We start from the raw sequence: 18,642 nt of genomic DNA, 5'->3' as shown, positions 1-18,642 counted from the left end.
GATGCCAAGACAGCAAATTTAGAGTTGAGTTGCTACCAGTTGTGCTTTGCACTCATCTGGAAACACTGGGTGGACTGATGCAGTGGAATTAATTCCTTTTATATTTGCATTCCTAAGTTCCATTTTGCAGTACTGCAAAAAAAAAAAGCCATTGCCTAGAGAAAAAAAGTTTTTTTGTTGATTGATGCTTCATCTAAGTTCTTTTTAATTTTGTCATTTATGTAAATCAAAAGCAGTAGACAGTGTATAGGGAGCTGGTGTGACCCTAAAGTCTATTTTATGATTGCAGGGGTTTTTTGGTATCATCAAGGCCCCAAAGTACACATGGATCTTGAGTCTCTAAAGAGAATCATCCCAGAAACACTGGAAGTGTTTTTCTTAACATCTGATGAACTACACTTAAATGTAACTTAGATGTTTCTAGGAATAAAAAGAAAAAAAAATCCTTTTCCCCTATGATCTAAGAAATTAACTTCCCCCTGGATTGTTTCCCTCTCACTTCTGAGTACAGAAGTCAGCCTAAGTTTCTAGGATGTTTAAACTTTTAGGCAGGTGAGTGAAATTCAAACCAATAAGTGAAATTCAGCCCAGCTTGTGGAAGTGATGAACTGAGCTCTCAAAACAGCTTAAGGGAGTGGGAAAATGAGATCCTGGTCTTGTCTGCACACTGTATCAGGATGCTTATGAACTTTCCCACTCCTCTTTGAGTACATTATTTAGCCACCATAAATGCTTTTCTACTCTTCCTTGGCTGGGACTCACAGGTGAGGTACTGGTTTTCATTTAGGGCTGCAAATATTTAGCTCATAAAGAATGTAAGATTTAAGGGATTTAATGGTATGGCAGTCCTGCCACTGGTACCCCTTTGCCCATACTTGACAATGTTTGGTAAAGAACAGCACAAAAACCCCACAGGGTTTTTATCAAATCTTACCCAAGGATGCATTCTTTCCTAAGGTGTAGCTGTTTAAATCGGAGAAGGTTTAAGGTTAATACACTGTGATTCTAAAAATTAGTAATTTATTATATTTGGGCACAATATTGTGAACAGAAGCCAACACTCAACTAAATCCAAAGATTCTGTCAACAAGAATCTGATATCAGCAAGGAAGTAAAAAACAGTTATTTAAGAAGAAAACTAGGTATATTATCAGAGAGCAAAAGAGACACGCACTGAGATTCGATGCTTTATAAAAGAAAACAACTTAGTTTGTCTTCCAGCATACAGTTTCTATTAAGTGTGTGTTGTCTCTACTTTCCATATGAGCTTTAAATCAAATTTCAGTTTGTTACTGATACACCCTGCAGGAACAGATACTCCCTAAAGAGTCATGACCTCCCCTCGCCAGCACTGGCATAACTTTGGCTAGTGAGGCAAAATGAGCCCAGTGGTACTAAAAAGTCTCAGAGTTCTTCCCAAACCACTTCCTGCTTATTTTCTCTGTACATTTTTTCCAAATTTGTATAATGAATTTGAGAACTTCAACCACATCTCTCAGATCCACTCTGAAAAGAAGAGCTCAGAGTTGTTTATTTCTCATTTATGCCCTCCAATTTTCACTCTCTTAATTAAAGGACCCCAAGTCCATGCCCTGTGTCCGAGGGCAATCACCACAGAGCAACCTCTGTCCATGCTAATGCTCTTCTAAGAGAGTGGCCGCATCCAAACTGTGTGGTGCGGAGAGCTCCTGGCCTCTGCTGCCCCCCAGGAGTTTACAGTCATAGAATGTTTTGGGTTGGAAGGGACCTTCAAAGGGCACCTAGTCCCTCTGCCCTGCAGTGAACACAGATATTTTCCACCAGATCAGATTGTTCAGAACCCCGTCCAACCTCACACTGAATGTTTCTGGGCAACCTGAGCCAGTGCCTCACCACCCTTACTGTAAAAAGCTTCTTCCTTATATCTAATCTAAATCAACCCTCCTTTAGTTTAAAGCCATTCCCCCTTGTCCTGGCACTCCTGAAGTTCCTCTCCAGCTTTCCTGAAGCACTTTAGGCTCAGGAAGGGGCTCTAAGGTTCCCTAGAGCCTTCTTCAGGCTAGACCCTCCCAGCTCTCCCAGCCTGGCTCCACAGGAAAGGTGCTCCAGCCCTCAGAGCATCTTCATGGTCTCCTCTCCAACAGGTCCTTGTCTCCCTGTGTTGAGGGCCCCAGAGTTGGACATTGTTTGGGACAACATGACCTGGTTCAGGTCAAAGTGTGATCACTCAAAAGCTGCTGCTGATGCTCCAGCAGGAAAGAATCTTCTTGGTCACTGTCTAGTTTAATAATACATTTCAAGCCCACCATATACCTAACAGTGAAACAGAGTGAACTTCCAGAGCACAATTACTTGTACCTCAAGATGCAGATTGGTGTGTTCAGGGGTCATGTGCAAATATCAATTAACTGTGTCTCAATGAAGACAAAATTAAACAGGATTGATTAAAAAACGGAAAAACCCTACATATTCTACCTATACTTTAATGTAATCTACCATCACTTGCACAGGACTCATTGCATTGCTATGAGCTTTAGGGATTTCCCACTAAGACAAGAACACTGGTGAGCAGCACTAAAAAAAGTGACATCCACAACAAACCTCTTAGAATAAAAATAGGTATCTGCAGTTTTTAATATCTAATGCAACTCATAGGACAACAAACCTGAATTCACAGAATCATAAAATCACAGGATAGTTTGTGTTGGAAGCAACCTTAAAGATCATCTAGTTCCAACCTCTCTGCAAAAAAATCAGAAAGTAGGGATTTAACTTAGTTTTTTACCATTTTGCTGGCTTCAAGCCTGCTTTAAGGCAGTCTTTTCTTGCAGGGAAGTTATTTTCCCTCCACTGTTTATTCAAACTTGCAATGTACTATGAAAGCATTATGGTAGCTACTGCAACTGAACTACTGCCATATAACATGTGGGTGTTGGAAATATATCCCTAAACTAGCAGTCAGAGGGACAGATGAATGGTGTTTTTCTAATCCTATGGGAACAGAAGTGAAACAGAGCACTCACAGCATGATGCTCTAGGAACTCTTTTGTGTGCCAGTCCAGACTTCTGATGGGAAGACTTTTTCTTGGGGGGAGGGAGCATTAAAGCTAAAAACAAATGGTAAAAATGGGTATTTACAGAATGAGAGAGGTGTCAGCTTTGCAGTGATGTTGACTGAAGTTTTTAAATAGCTACACTTGATTTCATGACATGACACGGAGAATATGGTAGTGGTTCTCACAGGAAAAAAAACAGCAGAAATGAAGTTACCATTCACAAAATCACAGCCAAACCTGCACCTGGTTTAACTATGGTCAGGAACCTGAGAGGTTCAGAGGAGCAACATAAGGACACACGCACCCAAAGCTCCAAGTCTACTCAAATGGCAAAATAAGAAAAAATTCAAAGATTTTAAATTAACAGGCCTTTTTGACCCACCAATTCAGCCATATCCCACAGGAGTATCACCTCTCCTCTCTAAATGATTTTTAAGAGACAGAGGAAAGCCAAACTGCCATCCTCTTGCAAGGCGTCAGTTACTGTGAATTCTGTCATACAACAGGTAAAGGAAGGGAAGTTGAATTCCCAAACACCACCAGGTCTGGCTATTCCACAGCCCAACCTGTGCAACAAAAAAAGGAGTGTGGGTGGATTGCCATCACATATGTTATTCTCAAGAGACTGGCCCACATTATGAAGACCAGTTCTATGATACATCTCACCTTCCCATGCATAGTTCACTTACATCCAGGAATGAGAATCACTTTTTCCATCTATGAATGTTCTTACTCTGAGGAAAAGCATTTCACTGGTGCTTCACTGCTGCCTCAGGAGAGCAGGACAGTAACTGCTACGAAGTAACACAGAGGTGCTATTCCAGTTTTTACTTTGTTTTGATTTTGCCAATACAGTTGGCTGGTTTGCCTCTACTTAATGTTATTATTGCAGTTTTTATAAAAAGTCATCTTATCACAATGTATTGATACAATAATATCACACAAAGTAGTGTGAAATTTGTTTTCATTTCTGCCCTGTATTTTAAGGGTATTACACCTTGGATCAGTGTCTCTGCACATTGCTGATATCACTGTTCCAGAGATGGTCCCTTTGCTTCAAATTGAAACCATGGGATATCTCAGTAAATTCTACGTACAATCCTAGATGAGTGTCCTTTGTTTTTAATATGACAGTGCTGGTGGCTGTATTTCAGTCAAAGAAGTTTGAAATTGTTTGTTAGAACTGTTTGTTCTCCTTTGGTAATGTCCCAAAGTGGCTCAGAGCTTTCCTGACTCCTCCGTGGTGCAGATATGGAATAGACCTCACAGCACTGCAGGCAATAACATGAAGGCTTAGCTCTAATTTTATGAAATACTTTAAAAGGAATGAGTATAAACAATATTTGCATTTTGTATTATAACTGAAACCATACTGCTAAACAATCATATCCTGTTTAGCCCATAATGACATCAGAAATAATATGTTTATCATCTACTCTGGACAGCTTAGCATGATTTTGGCCCAAGGCAAAGTGGAACTGAAATCATTTACGGTTGTCCAAACCAAGATAACTACATATTTCTGAGGTAATTGATACCTAAAAGGAACACTGCCCTTAGATTGCAGTTCATAATTTAAGTACACTAATTCCTTAAAAAACCCTGTTAAATTGTCTATTGGATTTCCTCCAGAATTTAGTGTGGATTAAACAATCTACTGAAGAAAATGTGATACAGGAGATTGGCCCATCCACTAACAACTCTTCCTTTAGGAATGGATCACATTTCCTGCTATCTTTGATTCCTTTCCACCCACCTCAAAGTGACAACAAAATCCCAAACAAAACAAAGCAAAAACATGTAGAACATTCTGAGTAGCATGTTTCAAACAGTCTTTCATATTTTGTCATTAGTTTTAGAGACTAATAAGAAAGCAAATAGACAGCACTGGTGTCATACCTGTATATAATTCATGAATGTGTTCTAAAATAAGATCTTGATTTTCTTTTCTTTTTTTTTTGGGCATGTTCACGAAACATAATGAAGTCAAGCAATAGAGAGAATTACTTTTTATATATAATACACACACACACTACAGTTCATTAATTACAGTCTAGTAATAAAAACCAAAACATATAGTCAGATGAAAGGCAAATATTTGATTACTGACACACATTCCTTGATGGACAAACGCAGATTCAGATTTGCAATTGTCTACAACAGAAAACTTCATACTTTTATCAATTTCTGTAGTTCTTTAGACCAGAAAAATACTATACTAGAAGAACAGAAGAGAGTGCAAACTCAAGCACATAACCCATTCATTCAGAAGAATGCTGTTATCTATTTCTGTGTGTACAAGCTCAAAGGATTTGCCTGCCTTTATGCAAAACATAACATTTTGCATAAATAAATAAGAGGTTAAAAAAAAGAAATCACCGGTTTCCAAAATACAAACAGTGGTTGGGTACAACTGTTCAATGACACAAATTCTCAACTGGGGGGAAATGGGACTTCTTCCTAACCAAATTCTTAGAGAGAAGTGGTTCTTCAGTATGTTTTGATTTCTTCCCATTGCAGGGCAGAAAGGAGCAAAAAGCAGATTGGGAATGCTACAGCTCTGAAAAGAGGTTTCATTAAGAAGAAACAAAGAAGAATTACAATTAGCACAGAAAAAAATTCCATTATTTCTTAGAATTTTCCATGAAATCCTGAAAGTGAAATGAAGCTCAGCATTGAAAGGAAACTCAAACCAAAGTCTGCACCTTCCAGCACTGAAAGAATGTAGAAATCACTCTACAAATATCAATTTTCCAACAGTCCTGTCCACTATTTGATGTGTGAAAGTGGATGGAAATTTGCTCAAATAATTCTCTGGAATTGTGTGTGTGCTCCCAGCACAATTTTTCCCTTGACATCCAGCTGCCTACAGAAAACATGAGGAAGAACTGAGCAATTGAGCATAAAGAAGGGTGAAGGAATCTTCTATGCATTCACTGTGTACCAGATTACCAAAAAACCAGGGTAATCCTGCCCACCCACAGAAAATTAGTCAAAAACACAGACTTCCCTGCTAACACAGCTACCCTGCTTCTCAGTCCCGCCGAGCTTTATGGGAGTCACGTAGCACTGCATTTTTTAATGTAGATAAAATTTTTCATAACTACATAGAACAAAAAATAGGACTGGAAAGGATGGAGAAAAGAGTTTATACTTAAGCATGTTTGTACAGAATATTTTAATTTCATCTTTAAGCTGTGTTATATGAAGAGTCTTCAAAAGCTATTGAAACAATTTGCTAAGAAGATAAATAATGAAAAAGGAAAATATTGTTGTAAAAAATCTGCATGGAATGTTTATAAATAGAATTTGCTTTCTACTGGAAGGAAATAAAAATACGCAGCAGACAGGAAGATCCATAACTACCCTTCCGTAATCTTCTTTCTCAGCATGTGTATGCAGATATCAAGAAACATTTGAAGGAATAGGAAAAATATGGAAATGGGATTTCTTTAGACCATCTGGGCAAAAGAAAAAACATGTAACAATGATTTAATGTGCAGCATGAAAAAAGCATCAGACCAGCATGATGTATTAAATGTTTCACAGTTTCTCTGCTGGGTATCAGTAAAAGGAAAGAATTACCTCCATCCGCTCCTGCTTGACATCATCAATCTCATCATCCTCAAACATGGCCAAGAGCTCTCCAGTCTGGTCAATGGAGTTGAGAAAGTCTTGGGCCAGCTTCTGCCGCTTGTTGGTGTTATTGCTGTTGAATTTGTCTTCACAAAGACAAGCAAAGAACAACAAACTTAACCTATTTGGCTCCTCCAAACATCACCCACTGTCCTTCAGAGTGACACGTTTTAGAAGCAGCACTGAGCACAAAAGGCCTGTTCTTATTGTGCCCTGCACTCAAGCTGTGCTACCTGAACACGGTGATGTCACTGCTCTGCTCTTCTCTGCTCCAGTAACAGCAAAACATCATCTTCATTATCTCTTAGTATAACCAAGTAGTTTTTCAAAATCTAGAGAAAACTAATCTGCTGCCCATATATCACTACTTCTCACCAAAGAATCCACAGTGGACACTGCTGTGAAGGAAACAATCCCTCTTTGGGAGAAAGAACTTGAGCCAGAGAGCAGAATATATAGAGGAAATGTTCTTCCCTGAGCATATGCAGAACATCCTCATTACCTACTGCCTCAAGCAAACCCTAACACGACCATTAAGATGCAATTCCAGGGGCGATGGATCATTGCTCTGCAGTAAAACCTGGAGAATGTTGGCAAGATGATCTCTGTTGTTCTAAACAGCAGAGCAGTTATAAAGGCATTAACACAAAAGAAAATTATTTGCTTTAATTATCAAAACCCGCTAGAAAAGGCATTCTTTAATTCTAGGACAAACTGCCTTTAGGAAGCATTTCATGAACATCGAAAACACTTAGAGGGATTGTTTATTTGCTTTAACTAGTGACACAAGCTAAAGTATTAAAACCCCAAACCTGCCAGGTAAGAAGCTGTACTGCCAGATTGCTTGCACACAAGAAACACAAAAATAAAATGCCACAGGCAAATTAAATCTCAAATGAGCTCACAAAAACTTATCCACAGGTTGATGGAAGTCAGAGCAAGAAGTACAATGTTTACCTAGCATCAATGTGGATGCTCAGAGGAGCCAAACACAAGGAATTCATTGTATGGGAAAAAAATAATAAAAGGCTCTGAGAAAGGAAGTAAGTTTAATACAGAAAGTTGTGTATGGACATGGCTAGATGTTACAACAGTATGGTAAGGTTTAGATTTGCCATGATAAGTTTTAACAACTTTTTACAATGGAAATGTTAGTCCTAATATCAATATAAATCAACAAAACTTTAAACCAGGAAACTATATGCCATAAATTAATATATTTTTAATTCAAAGAGCTTTTCCTTTACATGCATTGGTTATAAAAACTGTGACTTCCTTATGGAATGCAGAAAAAAAAGTGTTTCCTATTATTTAAACTACAGATTATAAGTATAAAATGTTAAACCACACTGAAAAAAAAAAATACCCACGTCATATATTAGTTTTCAGTGACTTCAAATTATAAGGGTTTTTTTTTAAAGCATGTCAAAACCTTTTGATAATAATTTAACAAATGTCCATTCAATTGCAGGTGGTGCATTTAAAATACAGACGGTGAAATCAATTAGCCATTTAATCAGCAGCAGTTTCTTCCTTCAACAGAGCTCTGACATTAAAGTCTTACTGTTCATCTGGATGGTAGATGCAAATGCTTACATATTTCAAATTGAAAAGCAGAGATTTTCAGCACAATTCCTCTAAAGAGACTGTTTTTGTGTCTCTAACTAACAAGCAAAACATTAATATTTAGCATTGAGCTGCTCAGCACTTTTACAAGACATAAGACTCTCCCAAATTGAGTAATTTCTTTTTTTCTACCTTCGAGGAGGTCATCTTCTTCTATTCCTTTGACAATTTTAGATTTGTAGTCGCGAAAAAACATGTATTTAAGTAGCCTTTGAAGCTTCTTCTATAAGAAAAAAAGATCTGTATTAATGACTATTACATAGTTATTTCTTATTTAATAAACTTTGTAACACACAAACATACAAATGTGTAGCAGAGTAAATATTTAAAATATTTGTCATTTTAAATTCTGAAGAAAATCCATGCATAGAAAGTATCTCAGGACAGCAGCAACTTCACATTAAATATTATTTATTTGAGCTCCTTGGTACTTTGCTGCGAGTCAGAAATGACTTTGACTTTCAGAAAGGAGAAATTCATGTATCGGGCCTCTTTATGGCTCTCCAGAACGTTTGCTTACTTTGGAAACTCTAGGCTAGAAATGCACATTTCCATGAACTTTGACTCTATATCAACCGCTGTTTTCAGTACAGCCTTACACCTTTTATCAGATAAAGAAACTGCAATTTATTTTCGTGTTTTAGTGGGGTTTACTTTTGAAATGGTTTGGGTCATTCAGTTTCACCTGTCAAATGAGTAAAGGAAAACAAAGGAGAGAAAAGGGTGAGAGAAAGAGGGGAAGTAAGGAAAAAAAGGACATAAAGGAAGAATAAACAATGTACTTAAAATAGTTTATATTTATTTTAATAATTATTAAATTTGGGAGAGAAAATAATTCTTTTCCCTTGTTGACCTGCTCCACTTATTATCCAGAGAAAGCATGGCCATACCTGAATTTGGAGATTTTAGTGGGATAAAACACAGAAAAAATATTATAAAATAAAAATAAAGAGGATTTATAGACAGTCTGTGACAAAACTGTAACGGTCACATTGTCAAATGTTACACTGACACCCTTCATAACCAGGGGGAAATTAGAATGATTGATTTTTAATTAAAGGGAAATAAAGTATAGGGATCAATATTTTTATCCTATTAAGAAATTGTTTTGAGCTCTAAGATACATTATTTAGCCAAAAGCTTTGTGGGAAAAAAAAAATCAATTGATAACTGAAGCTGTAGGAAAAAAGCAATTATTATTTCAGATAATACAGAATAATTATAACATGCTTGATCAAATACAATTGCCGAGCAGCTATACGTTTAAATAAAGCTATTCATGATCATGGATTCCATCACATAGGTTAAGAAAGCACTTGAAAACACAATAAGCAGCTGACTACATAAAATAAGAAATTTCTGTCTAATTACTGTACCTTATCTTTGCGCATTAAGAACAGGAGATCTTCAGCAGAGATGACTCGAGCTCCTCTCATCTGAGAAACTTCAGCTGCTTGCTGCAACTAAAATAAATGAATAAATTAGGATGGCCTTTTCAGGGCTAAAAACTTTATTCACTGGGGTTTTTTTTAAATAAATTAAGATAATATTTTGTATGGTCGTCCATAGCAAAATACAAGCTGTGCATTAAAACACAAGCTGGGACTCTCAAAGGTGTCACTCACTCGAGTCTTGTTTGCCAAGAAGTGAATAACTATTTTATGAAAAGCCTGAAAGACCTTTGACAAATCTCAAGAAAAAGCTTTTTTGTTTATATTTAAAAATGATTGCTTTTAAAAAGTCCTGTTGCCCTTTTTTCTTCTTCTCTTAGCACAGAAAATGAACATATAATTCTCTCAGGCAATGTAAAAATGCCAAATTCTTGCCATAGCACTTTATCTGCAACTGCGGAAGAGCAGCTGATCCCTCTCCCAATTTTTTAGAATAACAAATATTAATTTTAAACAGCTTACATAAGTATTTTTTGAAAGAAACTCTACCCCTACTTGACTTAGCATTAGTGCAAACCAGACTCACATGGAGAACTTTTTTAGGAATGCTCTTATTTAATTTGGGAGAAAGAAAATTAATTGATAGGAAACACTGACTCTATTAATAAAGGAATTGAAAAACCCTACTGAGCAGACCAGGCCATTCAGCTGTGAAAGTGATAAAGGTGGGACTGAACAAGGAATAACCCAAAAATTGGTAACAGGTGGCCAAAGGAGTGTGAAGCAATGGACTGCCCTCACATCCGTTGTGACAGTGCCTACAAAGGACTCAAATGCCACAGTTTGTGGTGTAAAGAGCAAAAAATCTCTTTGTAAAGGACTAAGTATATCAGCTTTCGGTAGGTGAAGGAAATTTCAGTTTTTACACGACACCCGAACAGGGTTAGAAACCTGGTAACCTGGGTTATCTGCACAGCTGATGCTTATCAAAATGCAGGGCTAAGGAGGTTCAACCCAAATGCACAAAAGGAGGCAACGGGATTTGTTCCTTTCACCTCACAAGCCTTTTGCTCTGGCATAAGATCACCACGGAATCACAGAACGGGTTGGAAGGAATTTTGAAAGGTCATCTAGTCCTACCCCTGTAATGGGCAGAGACATTCAACTAGACCCGGTTGCTCAGAGCCTCATCCATTTTTCCAGGGATGGAGAATCTACTGCCTCTGTGGACAAGCAGTTTCAGCATAAAACATAATGCTGTATCAACTGAGATAGAAGGGACGCTTCACACTTTATCGTATAAATTAAAAAACATATTCCAAAAACCAGCTTTAATTCTAAGTCTTTCTTCCCTTAGCCTTGTTAACCCTCTGATGTAAAACTGACAGTGAGCACTGCACGAAAGTCATCAAAAGAAGAGACACTTTCAAAAATTCTTGATATTTTATTCATACACACCTGTAACATGATCAATAAACAGCAATTTAATTTATGTTCAAATAGCTCTATATTCTTCTTTAGAAATGCATTAATGCACCTGAAAATAATTTAAAGAAATCCTATCCTTCATACTCACACTAGCAACGGTTTCACTCAGTATCACTGGCTGAATAAGTATATTATTAATCTGAGGTCCCATGCTGCTATGACTTGAAATAGGCCTATTCAGAAGTTAAAAAGATCAACAAAAACAGTAGCTGTTTCTAATAACCAAAGAAGGGGAAAGGGGGGGAATTTTCACTTTGGCAAGTATTCAGTGGGCAAAAGATTCAGTCCATAAATCATAATACTGGACTGCATTAATTTTTTTCCACACTAATCACAGGCACACAAAACGTTAACTGTATCTGGTACGCACAACACAAAACATACTGCATGAAGAGGTTCACATTTTCCCCTTGGAACCCTCTCTTGGCCTTTGCAGTCACCGAGACCAGAGAGATTTCAGGAATTCCGAAGTCACAGTAATATAATCTCACTTGAAAAATGTAAGAATGTGAAAAACGATAGCTCCATTTTTTGGCATAAGCAAAACTGTTTCTTATTCTGATTAGTTTGAGGGCACGCAAGCTACTTATGTTTCTAACATAAAATATAGAGTTTGATAAAAAAAAAAAAATACCAAGAACGAGCCAATATTCCTCTCTGGTGTAAATCTATTGCAGCTAATGGATTTATGCCAAGGCTGACTTTGGCCCCACTGAGCTTAAAAGTGTTAGAAAACCTGACCTTAGCACGGTGATAACACAACACAGCTTTCCCAAATATCATGCAAAACAATGGCAGAAATATCCAAAGGGAAAGCACGCCCTGGTTCCCAAACATGCACAAAGATGATCTCTTGGCTTCTTCCAATCCATGACTTTCTAAGACATGAAGTTCAGGTATGTTAATTTCCATATATAGCTGAAATACCTTATTTTTCCAAATGATAAACACGTGACAATGACATTTATAGCGAAGGTTGTGTGTGAGCTCTTCGCAGGAACCTTGTGATGAATAAAGGGAAAGTAAGGAGCAAAGGCCAAATTCACGTCCCATTTGCATCTAAGTAAATCCTGAATAACAGTGTTTACTTTAATGGAGTTATTCTGGGCTAAAGACAAAAATCAAAATCTGGAATAATATCCTCAGTTCCTACCAAAACAATGAAAACTTTATTCTCATATTGCCTTGACTTCTGCATCTATTTTATTTTAAGGAATGGACACACAGCATTTAATTTCTTTGGCTTAAAGAAAGCAAAGTACAAAAATAATTACTTCCCGTACAGTTATAAAATATGGATTATTTATCCAAACAGACCATAATGAGCTCTGCATTGGTACACATATTTACCTGGGAAACCAGGGTATGCTCAGGTAAATATGTATCCAAGCAATTAAATAAAAATTACGTCCCACACAGCTGAGGCTGGGGGGAAGATGTATTTATAGTTTAACACACACATAATTGACTCATTCAAACCACAACGTGAGTGCTTTGCTATAATTAGTGTTATAACAAACTGTCTTATTTGACCGTCCCAGAGTTGCCATTAATACGCAATAAGCCCCGATTCCTGAATTTCCGGAGCTGAAGGCCTTGTTGAGTCATTAGATGATGAACAGGGAATTCAGGAAGCTGTGCCAAAGAACTGATCCATCTCCAAGCACTCGAGCATTTGTCATTCCAGAAAAGCCCTCAGCTCCCTGAAATCAGGAGGTACCTCACCCCTGGCTACAGTGGGAGCACGTGGGGTTTCACTCAGGGAGCAGCACTGCCCGTGGCTCCCGTGGCTCCAGATGATGGGTGGGATAGAAATGCTGGAGAACTGTTCATACGTGAGGTTACCAAATGGCAGTGGAGCAGTTATGGCAAGAATTTCCCACCATCTCCCTTCTCCAAGCCTCAGTGCCAGTCACAGAATTTGGGCTGCAGCAGTTCCAACATACTCACTTGTCTTCTCCTAATTTTTTTAGTTTTGAAATTATTAAGTCCACATTACAAAATATTTTGTTTGGGATGATATTGAAGAACAGCAAACAATCCAAATTACTCAGCTTTTTTAAGAAAAACATGCTAAATTCCCTAATACCTGCAAACAATGTCTGAGACCTCAGAGAATGAATATATATTTTATTACATCAGAATTATGAACCCCTAAAAGTGAAGTTTAAATAACGGAAGCATTGAAATGATTTTAACTATAGGAGCGCAAATAGTTCTGTTAATCATTAGGAGTTTATGAAAAATAAGTGTATTTTACAATTTTTCCCATTACAAAGAAGGTAGTATGTACAGTAACTATATTTTAAAGCCTAAGAAGAAATGGCTGGGGAATAATATTTTAAAATGTAATCACAGGTTTAATGACTTTATGAAGTTAACTTTCTTGGCAGGATGAACTGAAGTATGTTAACAGTCACCTTACGGCTATTTTCTTTTTGCAACTTCTGCAAATTACAGATTTGTTGAAAGGAGTATTCATTCTCCTGTGACAGAAGCACAGTTACTTCAATGGGACTGTCTGCTTCTTTTCTTTCTTCCAGAATTATTTTTTCTTCCACTACCTCCAAAGTCAACAATCACCGATACTTCTACAAAACCATCTTGATGGACAAACAGACAAAAAGCTGGAAAACAAACATACTGTGTTGTGACATAATCCTTCCAGTTAAACTGCAGGACGGAGTTGGAACGGTGATGTTTGCATGCCTTGGAGGGAGCCAAGAATAATGCTGCAGGAGCTACGATTTTGTTTTCATTATACAAGAAAATTAGATCATAGTTCACCTGGGTGTATTTTTTTCAGAGGCAGGAAGGTTGTTGTGTTATTAAATATGCATTAAAATGCCCTATTTTCTCACCTTTTCTAGGTAAAAACCGTACTACTGTAAAATTACCAGATAATATTCTGAATTAAGATAGAATCCTGTAAATACATTCTAAACAGAGCATCCTGATACTTTTATGAAGGCAACTTAATAGAAAACGTAAATACAGGTTTTCACTTCAAACTTTCTGTGTAGTATCTCACATGCTACAATGGTGACACCTGAGCTTCTTGTCCGAACACACAGAGAGGGAAAACACTGCATTCGTTTCCACAAGTCAGTTTTATGCACTTAGCACATCCTGTGGAGATAATTACATTATGGAGCCCGTTAGAGCACTGTGACAGCTAATGATTCAGGATCACTGCACAAAGGTTCACCAGCATGATTGAATCATCTCAAGCTGTCTAAACCAGAAAATGCCCATCTGCACAATAAAAGACAATCAAATTTCTTCTTAATATTTAGTTTCAAATGTAAGGGTTTTTTTTACTGAAATCCATTTAATATACCAGTTGATTATATGTGACCTCTAGAAGATAAAGCTCTGTGTCTCATTTTGAGGTTTTAGAGAATCATGGAATCATAGAATTTTTTAGGTTGGAAAATACCTTTAGGATCAGAGTCCAACCACTTCTCCAACACTCCAAGGCCACCACTAAACCATGTCTCCAAGTGCCACATCCACACATCTGCTAAATCCCTCCAGCTATGGTGACTTCACCACTTCCCTGCAGTCTGTTTCAATGTGAGACCACTCTTTCACTGCAGAAACTTTTCCTAATATCCAATCCAAACCCACTTTGGCACAACTTGAGGCTATCTCTTCCTATCACTTGTTACCTGGGAGAAGAGACCAATCCCCACCTGGCTTCAACCTCCTTTCAGGGAGCTGTAGAGACTGATGAGAGCTCGTATTTTATGCTTGACATACAGTGAATCTCAGTCCATACAGATAATGAGAATAAGAAAAAACAAGTTCACACCCCACAGCCCCTGCCATCTACTGAGATCTTGGTTTCAAGGATATGATTTACCATATTTGTTCCTCTACGAAAACTGTATTCTTAAAGTCCCTGAACCAAGATCAACTGCTTCACCTCACCTTCTCGATTTCCAGTTAGGCAGCCCAGAAAGCTAGATCTGGATACAGATCTGGAGTCTGCAGCCAGTTCCTCACAGCTGGAAAAGAATTTCCAAAAAGCATATTTGGCAATAAGCAGGTTACCCAGGGACTCCCTCCCTCCAAAAGCACAAAGAACATATCTACAGGTCCAATACTCAATGATGTCAATGTCAGGGGTGACAAGCAGCTGATATAAAATTAAGAACACAGATAGTTTGAGTCACAGGAGAAAACAGCCCTTCCTTCAGCTGCCTTCAGACTGAAACTGGGTGAAAGTTGGTCCCAGGAGCTCCAAAAAACAGTCCTGCGCCTCAGCCTACACAGTTTTACCACACCATCAGTACAATGAATATATTTTATGAATATTCCCATCTGTTAAATTGAACATCTAATACAAATTTAGGTATCAGCATCTCTCTTAATTTGGCTCACACCTCACATACTTCTTCTGATCATTGAAAAGTTCTTAATATTTTTCTTAGTTTGTTCTTTATGTTTTTAGCAACATATTCAGTACAATCAGAGTAGAAAAAATGCAACACAAAAAGCTACACAGAGGGTGTTTTTGCTCAGAGGGAGCAAAAACAGCAAAGGAAGAACATGGACAGCTTGTTTGAGTTCATGTTCTTCATGTTGCAAACAAAATCATTCTAAAAATACCAAAGCAAAAGAACAAAAAAAATCAGAAATATGTATAGATCCTTTAGAAAACTACATGGAGTTAGCCTGAGTAATGGAATGGGCCAACAGGAAAAACGCACTGTGTTCCTGGGCTCTGTTACTTTCTGCATCTATTGGAGACAGAATGATTCCTTTAGAATTATATTAAATAGATTACTAAGGGAAAAAAATTCCAAGTAAACAGTGAAATTAATACCTCAACTTTGCAAAAGATGAGCTTGAATCAAAGCACTTTTAAAAAAAAAAAATCTCTTCTTTATGAATAATTTAAGCTTAACTTCTTAAATTAGAGCTTGTTTTTCCATTTTCTGTCACACAGAGTGTGCTGGCTTGAAGGCAAAACCAGCGAGAGACTCCAAGTCAGAAAAGACAATTTAATAGGAGAGGGAAAAAAAAAAAAAAAAAAAAAAAAGTAAAATAAAATGAAACACATGCAATGGTACAAAAGATCACTGACAGAGTCAGAATACAACCTGAAACCGTGGTGGTGGCAGTCCAGATGAAGTGGTCTTGTTGAAGCAGTGTTCTTGCAGAAAGGTCTGGTAGCTCTTGTCCTCTGGGAGTCCAGTGGGTAAGGCTGCCTGTGCTGTCCCAAGGCCCCGATTATATCCAGGTGGGAATGCTTGGCTCCTCCCCCTGGGCGGAGCATCTCACAATGGACTGATATCATTTTATCAGTTTTGCAATGGGTCCTTGATTGCCTATTAAACAGAGATAGCTCCTGGGGAGAGTTATCTATGAGTCATGCAGGGCGGTATTGATGGGCCATTAACAGAAGATAGTCTGGAGGGAGGGGGCACGGGAAACAGTGGTGCACAACAACATTTCATGTAGATGGTGATAGAATACATACTTTGGGCACATTTTACATTGTAACCTAGGACATAATCCACCCCTTATTCTATGACCATCTACATCATACCTAAATTAATACATTCTTACAGCTAGATAGATAAATATACACATATACAGAATGAAACCCTACACTCAGTTTTCACTTAAAATTAGGTCTCCCTGTGGTACACAACGGGTTTCCCCATCTTTCTGCATTACCCACCAAGTGGAACCAGGTCCTTGAGCAAAAACAATCCCACGGATGGGTCTGCCTTTGCTTGATGTGGGATTAATCCAAACAGTTTTTCCTAAGATGCCTTTCATGTGTACCACAGGGACTTTATCTCCATCCACTGTGTGCAAGGGTTCAGACTGGGCAGGACCAGCTCGATTGATTGACCCTCGAGTGTTGACCATCCAGGTGGCCTTTGCTAAGTTCAGTTCCCAATTTTTGAAAGTCCCCCCACCGAGCGCCTTCAGGGTAGTCTTAAGTAACCCATTGCACCGTTCAACTTTCCCGGCAGCTGGTGCATGATAAGGGATGTGATATATCCATTCAATGCCATGTTCTCTAGCCCAGGTGTTTATAAGGCCGTTCTTGAAATGGGTCCCATTGTCTGACTCGATTCTCTCAGGAGTGCCATGTCTCCACAAGACCTGCTTTTCAAGGCCTAAGATAGTATTCCGAGCAGTAGCATGAGGCACAGGGTAGGTCTCTAACCATCCAGTGGTGGCTTCCACCATAGTTAGCACATAGCGCTTGCCTTGGCGGGTTTGGGGAAGGGTGATGTAGTCAATCTGCCAGGCCTCCCCATACCTGTACTTCAACCATCGTCCACCGTACCACAGAGGCTTTACCCGCTTGGCCTGTTTGATTGCAGCGCAGGTCTCACAGTTGTGGATGACTTGTGAGATGTTGTCCATAGTAAGGTCCACCCCTCGGTCACGGGCCCATCGGTATGTTGCATCTCTCCCCTGATGACCAGACGCATCATGGGCCCAACGGGCTAAGAATACTTCTCCCTTGTGTTGCCAGTCTAGATCCACCTGTGATACTTTCACCTTGGCGGCTTTGTCCACCTGCTCGTTGTTGTGATGCTCTTCATTAGCCTGACTCTTGGACACATGTGCGTCCACGTGTCGAACCTTAACGGTCAGCTTCTCTACTCGGGCGGCGATGTCTTGCCAAATCTCAGCAGCCCAGATGGGCTTCCCTCTGCGCTGCCAATTGGCCTTTTTCCAGCGGTTCAGCCATCCCCACAGAGCATTAGCTACCATCCACGAGTCGGTGTAGAGATAGAGTCTTGGCCACTTCTCTCGTTCGGCAATATCTAAAGCTAGCTGGATGGCTTTAAGTTCTGCAACTTGACTTGATCCACCTTGTCCTTCAGTAGCTTGTGCAACTCGTCGTGTGGGGCTCCATACTGCAGCCTTCCATTTCCGATTAGCGCCTACAATTCGGCAGGAGCCGTCAGTGAAAAGGGCATATTGTCTTTCAGTTTCTGGTAGCTCGTTATACGGTGGGGCTTCCTCGGCACGTGTCACTTGTTCTTCCTCTTCTTCAAAAGATAATCCAAAAGTCTCACCTTCAGGCCAGTTAGTTATAATTTCTAGAATCCCAGGGCGATTCGGATTTCCAATACGGGCGCGCTGTGTGATGAGGGCAATCCATTTGCTCCATGTGGTGTCAGTGGCATGATGCGTGGAAGGAACCTTTCCCTTGAACATCCATCCCAGCACTGGTAGTCGAGGTGCCAAAAGCAGCTGCGTTTCAGTGCCAATTACTTCTGAGGCAGCTTGAAGTCCTTCATAGGCGGCTAAGATTTCCTTCTCTGTGGGAGTGTAGTTGGCTTCAGATCCTCTGTAGCTTCGGCTCCAGAATCCCAGTGGTCGGCCCCGAGTCTCCCCAGGGACCTTCTGCCAAAGACTCCAAGACAGGCCATTGTTCCCGGCGGCTGAGTAGAGCACGTTCTTCACCTCTGGTCCCGTCCTCACTG

The 18,642-nt window shown here is 39.0% G+C and overlaps 1 protein-coding gene across 9 annotated transcripts in view; it reads right to left on the bottom strand.

The window, feature by feature from the left end:
- SUPT3H (SPT3 homolog, SAGA and STAGA complex component) overlaps positions 1-18,642 on the bottom strand; it is a 253,554-nt gene that overhangs the window by 74,732 nt on the left and 160,180 nt on the right. For all 9 annotated transcript variants that reach the window (XM_040058761.2, XM_040058762.2, XM_040058760.2 and 6 more), the window contains 3 exons: positions 9,674-9,760; positions 8,430-8,520; positions 6,621-6,757 (listed from right to left, as the gene is read on the bottom strand). In XM_040058761.2, coding sequence (XP_039914695.1) covers positions 6,621-6,757; positions 8,430-8,520; positions 9,674-9,760 — 315 coding nt within the window. The remainder of the gene's footprint in view (positions 1-6,620; positions 6,758-8,429; positions 8,521-9,673; positions 9,761-18,642) is intronic.

The sequence above is a fragment of the Hirundo rustica genome, chromosome 3 (assembly GCF_015227805.2).
Source record: "Hirundo rustica isolate bHirRus1 chromosome 3, bHirRus1.pri.v3, whole genome shotgun sequence".
Lineage (NCBI taxonomy): Eukaryota > Metazoa > Chordata > Aves > Passeriformes > Hirundinidae > Hirundo > Hirundo rustica.
This window is presented reverse-complemented; position numbering and strand designations above follow the sequence as displayed.